At 41.2% G+C, this 13094-nt stretch overlaps 2 protein-coding genes across 2 annotated transcripts; both read right to left on the bottom strand.

Moving 5' to 3' along the window:
• Window positions 1-2436: 2436 nt before the first annotated feature.
• On the bottom strand, window positions 2437-3291 carry LOC102271845 (olfactory receptor 2T33-like). Its single transcript, XM_014481358.2, has one exon. The coding sequence runs from the start codon at window positions 3289-3291 to the stop codon at window positions 2437-2439; it is 855 nt and encodes a 284-aa protein (XP_014336844.2).
• A 7764-nt stretch (window positions 3292-11055) lies between these two features.
• On the bottom strand, window positions 11056-12005 carry LOC102272128 (olfactory receptor 2V1). Its single transcript, XM_070374738.1, is given in 2 exon segments — window positions 11056-11675; window positions 11678-12005. Coding segments are annotated over 2 exon segments (948 nt in total).
• Window positions 12006-13094: the final 1089 nt, after the last annotated feature.

Here is a 13094-nt window from a genome sequence, read left to right on the forward strand (position 1 = left end):
TTAAAGAAATATTGAAAGATCTTCTCTAAATAAGAAATTAGCAAGAATCTATAGGAAAGGAAAAAAATCACATTAAGAAAGAAAATTGTTTAAATAAGCTAGTACATAGATTTTTAAAAATCAAAAATGGAAAGCAATTGTAACTATAATGAACAGCAAAAGGATAACCATGAAGATGTAAAAGAGTACATAAAAAATTTTAAATGTGGAAAAGGAGAGTAAAAAAACATAGATTATGTTTTAGAATGTGTTTGAGTTTATACAGACTACCTGCATAAAGCAAGTAGATATAATAGTGAGTTAACATACTTGAAAACCAGAATAACCACAAGTCAAAAACATATGATAGGATCACAAAAACCAAAGAGAACTCAAGCAAAAACAAAAGAAAGACATCAAACCACAAAAGAAAAAAAAGGAGAAATACAAAATCAACTGGAAAACAAGATTTAAAATGGCAATAAATACATATTTATCCATAATTACCTTAAATGTCAATGGACTAAACCCTCCAATCAAAAGACATAGGGTGGCAAATTGGACAATGAAACAAAAGCTTACAAAATGCTTTTACAATAAGAGGCCCACTTTAGGGTGAAGGACACATTTGGATTGAAAGTAAGAGGATGAAAAAAGATATTTCATGCAAACAGATATGACAAGAAAGTGGGGTTAGCAATACTCATCAGACAAAATAGACTTTAAAACAAAGGCCATAAAGAATGATAAACAAGGACACCATATACTAAAAAAAAAAAAAAAAAGGCTCAATACAAAAAGAGGATATTATACTCATTAACATATATGCACCTAATAAAGGAGCACCTAAATACATAAAACAAGCACTAGCAGACATAGAGTAAGAAACTGACAGGAACACAATAATAGCAGGAGATTTTAACAGCCCACTGACATCAATGAACAGACCTTCCAGACAGAAAATCAATAAGGCAATAGAGATCCTAAATGAAATAATACAACACATGGAGACTAAACAAAATGCTACTAAAAATATCAATGGGTAAATGATGAAATCAAAGAGGAAATTTTAAAATATCTTCAGACAAATGACAACGAAAACACAAATCTACAAAATCTATTAGATGCAGCAAAAACAGTTCTAAGTAGGAAATTCCTAGCAATACAGGCCTTCCTGAAAAAAGAAACATCTTAAATGAACAACCTAAATTACCACCGAAAAGAATTAGAAAAAGAACAAACAAAGCCCAAACTTAACAGAAGGAAAGACATAATGAAGATCATAGAGGAAATAAATAGAGATTTTAAAACTATAAAAATCAATAAAGCCAAGAAGTAGTATTTTGAAAGGGTAAACAATATCAGCAAACCTCTGGCCAGGCTCCCCAAAAGAAAAGAGAGAGGACTCAAACACAATAAGAAACAAAAAAGGAAAAATAAAAACTTATACTTTAGAAAGTTAGAAATACCATGAGAACACTATGAACAATTATATGCCATCAAATTGGACAACGTAGAAGAAATAGGCAAGTATCTGGAAACATTGTTGCTGCTCAGTCAGTATGTCTGATTCTTTGTGACTCCATGGACTGTAGCACACCAGGCTTCTCTGTCCACTCCTTCCCAAAGTTCGCTCAAATTCATGTCCATTGAGTCAGTGATGACATCCAACCATCTCATCCTCTCTTGCCTCCTTCTCCTCCTGCCCTCAATCTTGGCCAGCATCAGAGTCTTTTCCAGTGAATCAGCTGTTTGCATCAGGTGGCCAAAGCATTGGAGCTTCAGCTTCAGCATCAATCCTTCCAATAAATATTCAGGGTTGATTTCCTTTAGGATTGACTGGTTTGATCTCCTTGCTGTCTGAGGGACTCTCAAGAGTCTTCTCTAGCACCACAGTTCAAAAGCATCCATTCTTTGGCACTCAGCAGCCAGATATGTGTACCCCATCCACACTGATAAGTCATGAAATTCAGGCAGCACACCAAGGAGAACCATGAACTTGGGCAGTCTCCTCAGCCTTCTGTAATTCTTGAAGGGACACAGCTAAGAGTGGTCTCATGCCCAGTCTCCCAGCAGCTGAGGGATTAAGGGTCTGTGTCTTCTGTACTATGTAACCATAGAGGCTCGGACTTCCTCCCACATTGCCCATACTCAGCATGGATAGGATAGATTGAATTGATGTGCTAATCTGGCTATTTCTGGTCAGAAACTAACTTTAATTTTCAGTAGGACATATTCGGCAACCCACTCCAGTATTCTTGCCTGGAGAATCCCAGGGACGGGGGAGCCTGGTGGGCCACTGTCTATGGGGTCGCACAGAGTCGGACACGACTGAAGTGACTTAGCAGCAGTAGCAGCAGCAACAGCAGGACATATTCGTACCTCCTTCAATCAAACTACATTTGAGTAAGCCAGGTTCCCAGGGCCCAGAGCTATATATGCAGTGGCAGTGCCAAGTTATTCCTGTCTCCCACCACATAGACACCTCCCCACGAATTTCTTGAGAGCACCAGCCACTTCCTTGTTCCTCAGACTGTAGATGAGTGGGTTGAGCATAGGGGTAATCATGGTATAGAAGGCTGAGACCACCTTGTCCTGCTTGGAGGAGTGGTAGGTCTGGGGCCGCATGTAGGTGATCAGGGCAGCTCCGTAGAAGAGAGAGACGACTGCCATGTGGGAGGAACAGGTAGCAAAGGCCTTTTTCCGACCTTCAGCAGAATGCATGCGGAGCACAGTTACAAAGATCAGCAGATAGGAGACAGAGATGACAGAGAAGGGCAGGAGTAGCATAATGACACAGCACACATAGATCATCATCTGATAGAGAGAAGTGTCAGCACAGGCAAGCTTAAGCACTGCGGGGATGTCACAGAAGAAGTGGTCGATCTCCTGAGAGCCACAGTAGGGAAAGCTCAGGGTATAGATGGCCTGAAACAACCCATCCACCAGACCAGAAAGCCAACACAATGCCACCATGAGCCAGCAGACATGGCGACTCATGACCACTGAGTACCTCAGTGGGTTGCTGATGGCCACATAGCGATCATAGGCCATGAAAGCCAGCAGGAAGCACTCATCCCCCAGGAGGGTGACAAAGAACAGGATCTGGAGCCCACAGCCTGTGAAGGAGATGGAACCATGGCCCATAAGATAGTCGATGGCCATCCGTGGTACAATGGTGGAGATGAGCATGAGATCCATGAGTGACAGCCAGCTGAGGAAGAAGTACATGGGGCTGTGTAGACGGGAGTCAGTGTTGATGAGGAGGATCATGAGCCCGTTGCCAGAAAGGGCCACCAGAAACATGGCCATGATGATGGAGAAGAGGAGGAGGTGCAGTGGTGTGTGGTTGAAGAGGCCCAGAAGGATGAAATGGGACATGAGAGTCTGATTTTTCACCAAGACCATTGTTCCTGCAGAAGTGAGCACCAGTAGATGGTTCGGATCTGGAATCAGGTGGTTTATGTTTAGTGCAACATTACTAAAGTCATTACAACTTTTTCCAATATGTTGCCCTCTTTAAATGCTATTTGGTTTAGAACAAAAGGCATGTCCTCTTAAGAGAAATAACCTGTAACAAAGATGCAGGCTGTTGTTGCTGATGCTGCTTTGAATCTAGGACTTGCTGCATCTTGTTGAGAAGCACATATCAAGCTATTATTGCTAAAGTGGGCACTGATTTTGCTTCTACTAGAATGAGTCTGTCTCCAGTCTATAGAGCTGATTTTCCTACCAAGCCCTGCTGCTGCTGCTGCTGCTGCTAAGTCACTTCAGTCATGTCCGACTCTATGCAACCCCATAGACAGCAGCCCATCAGGCTCCACCGTCCCTGGGATTCTCCAGGCAAGAACATTGGAGCGGGTTGCCATTTCCTTCTCCGATGCATGAAAGTGAAAATTGAAAGTGAAGTTGCTCAGTCGTGTCTGACTCTTAGTGACTCCATGGACTGCAGCCTACCAGGCTCCTCCGTCCATGGGATTTTCCAGGCAAGAGTACTGGAGTGGGGTGCCAGCCTTAATCAAAGATTTTCTTTTTCAGATAAACATACTAAAGCAGCAAAGGCATTTACCATCTCTGGGAACTGAGCATTTATATAACCTCTCTGAACTTGTTTTCTCATATTAATTTGAGATAACAGCTATCTTATAAAGTGATATTAAACACTGAAGGTGAAAGCATAAGCTATTCCTAATAGGACAGAAATAATGATACCTCACATTACTCAAGCATTTCTCATGTGCCAAGCAACACCATGACCACTCTGTCACATCCTCATAACTGCCTGGAAAGACTGATTATTATCACTGTTAATAAGTGGGGAAACTGAGACAGAGGGAGATTACTTTTTCAGATATGGAAGCATAAAGTATTTCTTAAGAAGCTAGTAAATGAAAAACTGGAGGCAACCTAAAACCCAACACAAAGTAAATTATAAAATAATCAAATAATAAAATATGTTGCCAGTGGAATACTTATGACATTTTAATAGATACTGAGCAAAAAAATTATAACAACTAGTCTTTTTAAGCATTTCAAAAAACTGAGAAATATGCCAATATATTTAAGCACATAGTTCCATTTAGGTAGTAGGGTTGAGAGTTATCTCTCTCCAACTGTGTATTTTATACATCTTATATTAGGAATATGGAAATATAATTTTAAATTAACATTATACTATGTATAAGATCAACATACAAAAATCTGAATCTTCTTCATACATATCACTAAATAAACAACTTATACAATTGCAATAAAAAGTGTGAAGTGCCTAGGAAAGAACCCTAATGCTAAAAATTATAAAGCATAATTGAAAGACAGTAAAGAAGGCCTGAAAAAAGCTATGCATATTTTTTGAGACATAAGCTTAACAGTGTAAGGATGTAAATTCTCCACAAAATTAATCTATAATTTCTTTGAGATCCCAATTAATTCCCAAAAGGACTCTTGCATTTTGGATATGACCATATAGAGGTAGAATTCTCTCAAAAGTCACTCAAAATCAGTAATGAGATCAAGAACAGGAACACAGTATATGTTGGATAAAGTTAGGCTAGCTGAAATTAGAACCCACAAAATAAAATTTGAAGGGACAGCAAAAGCAATAAAAAACTGAGCAAGGGAAGGGGGAAAAATGGAAAAAAGACACCTGTGAGTATAAACCGCAAAGTAACCTCTCCAAAGATAGGAATAAAACCAAAACTACCAGTTTCAGCCAGCAGAAGCTGGAAAGTGGTACAAGGATTCTAAAGATAGTAGTTTATCCCAAGGAGCAGAGGAGAAGGACTTGAACAAAGACTCGTGCAGATGAGTTGTATTTGCAGGAATAGTTCTGTATTGGTGATGGGGGAAAAGACAGGATGTACATTAGGAATAGCCACATAGTTCTCCATCCCAGTAGCTCAAGGAAAACTAAATAGAATCCTCAAAACCTAGTCTAGCAATCCACGATATACTAACAACTCAACCTCTGGATTAAAATGGCAAACTGAACACACCTAATACCTGCTTCCTGAAAAAAACCACTAGAAAGACAGCTGCTGCTGCTGCTAAGTCACTTCAGTCGTGTCCGACTCTGTGCGACCCCATAGACAGCAGCCCACCAGGCTCCCCCGTCCCTGGGGTTCTCCAGGCAAGAACACTGGAGTGGGTTGCCATTTCCTTTTCCAATGCATGGAAGTGAAAAGTGAAAGTGAAGTCGCTCAGTCGTGTCCGACTCTTAGCGACCCCATGGACTGCAACCTTCCAGGCTCCTCTGCCCATGGGATTTTCCAGGCAAGAGTACTGGAGTGGGAGAAAGACAGCAGTTACAGGTAAAAAGAACTAAGTACCTATCAAGAGTAAAAATTGAATAAACTGAAATAATATGAGAATGAGGTTGCTTTTTGTATGTTTATATAGAATTGTCCTCAAACTATATTGTTCAATGTAAAAGTGACATTAAAGAAGAGTGTATACAGTAAAATTGAACATATAAGGTATTGTATTACTTATTTTATATTAATTATGTGATATATATGTTTAAATAAATATCATATTACAATTATACTATATTTCATACATTTCAGGGAGTATTACTTAGTATTATATTTTACTCATATATGTGTAAAAAGAAATGAATATGTTTCTGTATACATTTATTTATGTGAATGTCAAAATCTCTGAAAGAAACCTCTGAAAGTAACACCATCAATTATTAGTTTTCAGTTAAGTGCTCACTGACTCTTTCATCTCATCTGCAAAATGAGGACAAGAATAGTCACCTCCCAGGGTGGTTAGGAAGACTGAGTTCATGTGTCAAAAGCACCAGACACTTGCCTTATTCACACAGAAAATGATCAACAAATGGTGGGTACTGTTGTTGAGCAGAGGAGTAGGGCTAAGCCTGTTCACTGAATGACAGAGAGACAAGGAGACATGATAAGGGGAGAAACTATTAGTAAGAAGCTGCGATGGTTCAAGCAAGAGATGGCCACTGGCTGTGTTACGTTAGGCAGGTTACCTAATCATTGTGATCCTCAGTTTTATCATCCATTTCGGCAGTGAGAATAAAATGAATTATGTATATAAAGCCTCTACTCTTGTGTCTGGTGCATAGTAGGTACCCAATACACATAGGCAGGAACATAATGATGTCTACAATTTCCATTAATTATTATGCTCTGAACAAGATGGTAGCAAGAGAAATGTAAGGAAGGAAAATATTTTTAAGTGCATTGCATTAGAGTTTGAATTTACATCTTAATAGGAAACTTGGCCACTGTTTACTCAGGCTAATCAGATACATCAGTTGACTTTCAATAAATGCCTTGGGAAAACTAATCTTTACTGATAAACATGGCCCTACTCCAATGTAATGTAATCCCTTGGTACCAACTGTAAAGCAATTTTTTTTCAACAAAGCCTTACCAGATAGCTATTGCAGATATAGTCTCAGCCAGGCAAAGCAGGGGATATTTTAGTGTAGAAAGGCAATCCTGCATCCCTCAGGTAAGGCTTGCAGAGCCCAAGGTTGTGTATAAATGACTCCTGTAAGGGTGCACCCAGGAATTTTCTCAGAGAGCCTGGAAGCAGAATGAGGAGAAGTCAAACCTGTGGTAGAACTTTCTCAAAAGAGAAGGAAGCTACAGTGTAGAAGGAGAAAGGAGCAAACACCAAAACATTTCACCAAATAAGAGCAGAGTTCAGGGTTCTTCAAGTAGAAGAGGAACAGGAGAGATCATCCAATAGAAAAAAAAAATTATGTGGTTTTAGGGAAAGACAAGCAAAAATTGTTTTCATGAGTTGCAAACATAAGCACAAATGGTAGATAAGCATGAGAGGACTTTACCATAATCTTTCAAAATCTAACAAACAGGTATCAGAGACACTCTCCCAGTACCTTGAAAGGACCTGTTTCAGATGGTCTAGCCATGTTGCACTTCATTAAACTTGAACAGACAAATCATGTATACCATTGTAAAACTGGTCATGAGCCCATAGGAATGAAATTTCCCTTCTCTTAGGTCTCCGTCTCCTGAGCTTTAAAATGAAATACTGGATCAAGCAACTCTCGGGTTTTCTCTAATTCTACCCATGGAGTAAAGAATTAGGAGAAAAATCATTTCAGAAAACAAAATCTAAGCACACAAGAGTTTTCTAATTTAAGATAAATAGTAATCAAGAAAATGTCAGGGATAGTTGTCAGGTGAAAAATCATTTTAAGCATTTCATAGCAGAGAGGTAAAGTATAAGACACAGAGAGGAAGAGCCTTACCCAAAACCATGTAATCAGGAAAGCCTGGAGAGTCATGAGGTAGATTCCATTGGGAGCTCTATGCCCTGAGTAAATAGATTCCACAACCCAAGAAGGACTGATCAGATCACTCAGCTGGATCTACAAAGGGTCTCTCTAACTGCAGAGAAAACTACACATCTCCATCTTCTTGAAACAGAAGCTGAAGGGAATTATTAAACATCGAGAAGAGAAATTTCCAGGAGAAAGGAAGGCTTGTTTGGTCAGAACTCCTCTAGAATTTCCTCCTAACTTGTGAAAATATCAGTTGATCAAGATGTCTGGAAGGCCTCCCATCCATCAGCAGAAACTATCCATTGTCTCCCACCTTGGCTGTGGAAAGATTTTGAAGAAATGCATTAATACTGGTTGAAAATGGGAAGAAAAAGTTCAGAAAGAAGGAAGCCCCAAATCCTGGAAAAGAGTGTTTCATGCTAAAAACCCAATAGAACCTTTAGTGGTCAAGAAAAACTCATTTGGAAAGAAAACTTAGAGCACAGAGAGACCATACAGCCCTCATGCAAAAGCAAAGACCATGGAAGAGGGCTAGACAAGGAGGGAAGGGGCTTCTATCTTGGAGTCAGCAGAGTGGAGAAACACTTGTTGGCCAGGTTTAGCATCCAGCTGAGAGGTTTTATGCTGTGTCACTTCTCACTGAGACTCATTGTTTTCCCTTCAACTGTGACTAAAGAAAGCTACTTCTGTTCTTACAAGTCCTTAGAGAACCCTCCTCTGCCACATCTCTGTCCCCAGTCTGTTGCAATTAAACCTTTTGGGAAAGGAAGCCTCTTGCAAAGTTTTCTGCTCATCTCGGTTCACCAGTAAACAAACTCTCTTTCAGGGAAACATTGAGAGGAAAACTGGGGAGAGATTCTATGGATCAATCTGGGAAGAACTGACTCTCCCATTCCAAAATGGAATGGGAAATATTGACTTTTGTTCTGGGATATGACCTACATTGTAAGTGTTCACTAAATATTGGGTATAGGTGAAGCCAACAAGGAATCTTCCAGAGTTTTCCAGACTTTTGTCCCTCTGGTTCCTTCTGCCTTTTCCTATTAAGCTATAAGATGTTCCCATCCAATATCACACTGATCTTTCTAACCTCAGAGCTCAATTCCACTGGAATTTTTCAAGTCAAAAATTCAACAAATACTCTGCTATGAAAAACACATCACCTGCCTAGACTGACCACCTCTTTCTCACTTTTCCATCAGCTCTGGCCCAGTTGGGTTTCTGTCATACTAAGTAATTTACAGAAATAAACATAGCATAGACAGACACTTGACATTGAAGTTATATAGAGCTGAGTGTCAATATTTTTAGGCATCATTCTGAGCTAAGAACCTGCCTGAACCTATTTGCTCATTTGTAAAATGGGAACAATAATTTTTCATCACAAAACATTTGTTGCATGAATTAAATTCATAGACAACCTTAAGTCATCTCCCTGTTATAAGGTTGTAAGAATTGTAGTTACTAGTGTAACTTGCCTCCATTCTCTCTAAAGCCACAAAACTGTGACAGAAACACAGATTTTACAAATATAATATAAAGCTCATTAAACAAATATCCAATGTCCATAGCAAGCAACAGAACAAATGCCAAGAAGGGGAGGATATTTAATTTCCAAGGTTACCACATCAAATATTGAAAATTATCCAGTTTTGGGGCTTAGGGGCGTCAGGTAGCTGCAGAGTACATCATGAGAAATGCTGGACTGGAAGAAACACAAGCTGGAATCAAGATTGCCGGGAGAAATATCAATAACCTCAGATATGCAGATGACACCACCCTTATGGCAGAAAGTGAAGAGGAACTAAAAAGCTTCTTGAGGAAAGTGAAAGTGGAGAGTGAAAAAGTTGGCTTAAAGCTCAACATTCAGAAAACGAAGATCATGGCATCCGGTCCCATCACTTCATGGGAAATAGATGGGGAACCAGTGGAAACAGTGTCAGACTTTATTTTGGGGGGCTCCAAAATCACTGCAGATGGTGACTGCAGCCATGAAATTAAAAGATGCTTACTCCTTGGAAGGAAAGTTATGACCAACCTAGATAGCATATTCAAAAGCAGAGACATTACTTTGCCAACAAAGGTCCGTCTAGTCAAGGCTATGGTTTTTCCAGTGGTCATGTATGGATGTGAGAGTTGGACTGTGAAGAAAGTTGAGTGTTGAAGAATTGATGCTTTTAAACTGTGGTGTTGGAGAAGACTCTTGAGAGTCCCTTGGTCTGCAAGGAGATCCAACCAGTCCATTTTGAAGGAGATCAGCCCTGGGATTTCTTTGGAAGGAATGATGCTAAAGCTGAAACTCCAGTACTTTGGCCACCTCATGCGAAGAGTTGACTCATTGGAAAAGACTCTGATGCTGGAAGGGATTGGGGGCAGGAGGAGAAGGGGACGACAGAGGATGAGATGGCTGGATGACATCACTGACTCGATGGACATGAGTCTGAGTGAACTCCCGGAGTTGGTGATGGACAGGGAGGCCTGGCGTGCTGCGATTCATGGGGTCGCAAAGAGTCGGACACAACTGAGTGACTGAACTGAACTGAACTGAAGGTCTTTCCATGATTTAATTTCTTACTTCTCTTCACATCAACCATAAAAGGAGCCCCTCCTAATGCCCACATGCAGTGAGTGCATGTACATGATGATATTTTGCCATCTCAGCTTTAAATCACCATTATTCCTGAGTCATAGTTCAGTTTCACAGAAGTAGACTGAGACATGCTTTGCAAGCAAAAATTTATTAGAGAATGCTCTTCAGAATTAAGAATTCTGGTGAAAGAAGAGGGTTAAGGAAGAAAAGTTGGATGCAAGAAGTCGTCTGCAGTTCCTCAGATGATTCTATGGGGAGACTGAATTTGGGGAGCTCTGGAACTTGGTTGTCCCTTCAGGGTCAAACTGAGACAAGACAGTCAGGCATTTATATCCTATATTACCAGTCACGAGATTCAGACAGCTCTCCAAGGAGAACCATGGCCTTCAGCAAGGTGCCTCTCCTCAGCATGGACAATTCCTTGAGAGGAACACAGCTGAGAGTGGTCACCTGCCCACTCTCCCAGCCCCTGAGGGGTGAAGGATCTGTGTCTTCTAGTCTTTGTAATCCCAAAAGCTCTTACATTGCCTATACTCAGCATGGACAGAATTTATTGAATTAATGTGCTAATCTGGTTACTTCTGGTCAGAGAATGACTTTTATTTTCAGTGGGGCATGTTCATACCTCTTTCAATCAAACTACAGTTGAATAAGCCAGGTTCCCAGGGCCCAGAGCTGTACAAGCAGTGGCAGTGGCATGCTATTCCTGTCCCCCACCACATGGACACCTCCCCAGGAGTTTCTTGAGAGCACCAGCCACTTCCTTGTTCCTCAGACTGTAGATGAGTGGGTTGAGCATAGGGGTAATCATGGTATAGAAGGCTGAGACCACCTTGTCCTGCTTGGAGGAGTGGTAGGTCTGGGGCCGCATGTAGGTGATCAGGGCAGCTCCGTAGAAGAGAGAGACGACTGCCATGTGGGAGGAACAGGTAGCAAAGGCCTTTTTCCGACCTTCAGCGGAATGCATGCGGAGCACAGTTACAAAGATCAGCAGATAGGAGACAGAGATGACAGAGAAGGGCAGAAGCAGCATGAGGATGCAGCACACATAGATCAAAGCCTCATAAATGGATGTATCTGCACAGGCCAGCTTAAGCACTGCAGGGATGTCACAGAAGAAGTGGTCGATTTCCTGAGATCCACAGTAGGGAAAGCTCAGGGTATAGATGGCCTGAAACAACCCATCCACCAGGCCAAAGAGCCAAGATCCTGCCACCATGAGCCAGCAGACACGGCGGCTCATGACCACCGAGTACCTCAGTGGGTTGCTGATGGCCACATAGCGATCATAGGCCATGAAAGCCAGCAGGAAGCACTCATCCCCAGGAGGGTGACAAAGAACAGGATCTGGAGCCCACAGCCTGTGAAGGAGATGGAACCATGGCCCAGGAGATAGTCGATGGCCATCCGTGGTACAATGGTAGAGATGAGCATGAGATCCATGAGTGACAGCCAGCTGAGGAAGAAGTACATGGGGCTGTGTAGACGGGAGTCAGTGTTGATGAGGAGGATCATGAGCCCGTTGCCAGAAAGGGCCACCAGAAACATGACCATGATGATGGAGAAGAGGAGGAGGTGCAGTGGTGTGTGGTTGAACAGGCCTAGGAGGATGAAGTGGGAGATGTGAGTCTGATTTTTCATCAAGGCCATTGTTCCTGCAGAGGGATGCGCCAGACAGAGGGTTGTGATCTGAAAGCAGGAGGTTTATATTCAATGCCATATTACTAAAGTCATTAACACTTTTCACAAAACTTTTCCCTCTTTATATGTTACCTGGCTTAGAGTAACAGACATGTTCTCTCAAGAGAAAGAGTGCGAATAAACATGCAGGCTGCTGTTGTTGTTTCAGTGTCTAGGTCTTTCTGCACATAACTGAAAAGCAAATGTTAAGCTATTTTTACTAAAACGGACACTGCTTCTACCTTTGGTAGGCTGGATCTGTCTCCAGCCCACATAGTTGCTTCTCCTGAAGCTCAGTAAAGGATTTGCTTTGTCAGGGAAAAACTACCAAAGCAGAAAAGACATTTACCAACTTTGCGACCTAGTTACTTAATACCCTTTCTGAACCTGTTCTCTCATCTTAAATCGGGGTAACAACTGTCTTGTAAAGTGATAGTAAAGATTGAAAGTAACAACTTGATCAATGCCTGGTAGTACAGAAATGATGACAGCTGACGTCACTTGATCATTTCCCATGTACCAGGTACCATGTTGGGCACTGTCACATTCTAGCATTCAATGCTCATAACTGCTTTGAAAGAATAATGATTATTCCTATTTCACAAGTGGGGAAAGTGAGAGAGTGGGAGGTTTATTAATTTTTTTCAAATGTAAAAGCCTAAAATATTTTCTAAGAAAAATAGTAAGTGAAAAACTGCTGCTGCTAAGTCACTTCAGTCATATCCGAGTCTGTGTGATCCCAAAGATGGCAGCCCACCAGGCTTCCCAGTCCCTCGGATTCTCCAGGCAAGAACACTGGAGTGGGTTGCCATTTCCTTCTCCAATGCATGAAAGTGAAAAGTGGAAGTGAGGTCACTCAGTCGTGTTCAACTCTTAGCAACCCCATGGACTGCAGCCCACCAGGCTCCTCCATCCACAGGATTTGCCAGGCAAGAGTCTTGGAGTGAGGTGCCATTGCCTTCTCCGAGTGAAAAACTGGGGACTACCCAAAAGCCCAACCCAAAGGAAAACCTAAGTAAATTGTGGCATGATTAAATGATAAAATAATATGTTGTCAGT

This window comes from Bos mutus, chromosome 7 (assembly GCF_027580195.1).
Source record: "Bos mutus isolate GX-2022 chromosome 7, NWIPB_WYAK_1.1, whole genome shotgun sequence".
Lineage (NCBI taxonomy): Eukaryota > Metazoa > Chordata > Mammalia > Artiodactyla > Bovidae > Bos > Bos mutus.

Coding starts and splice junctions, on each gene's coding strand:
- LOC102271845 (XM_014481358.2), bottom strand. CDS start 3,291: ATGGCCATGTTTCTGGTGGCCCTTTCTGGCAACGGGCTCATGATCCTC.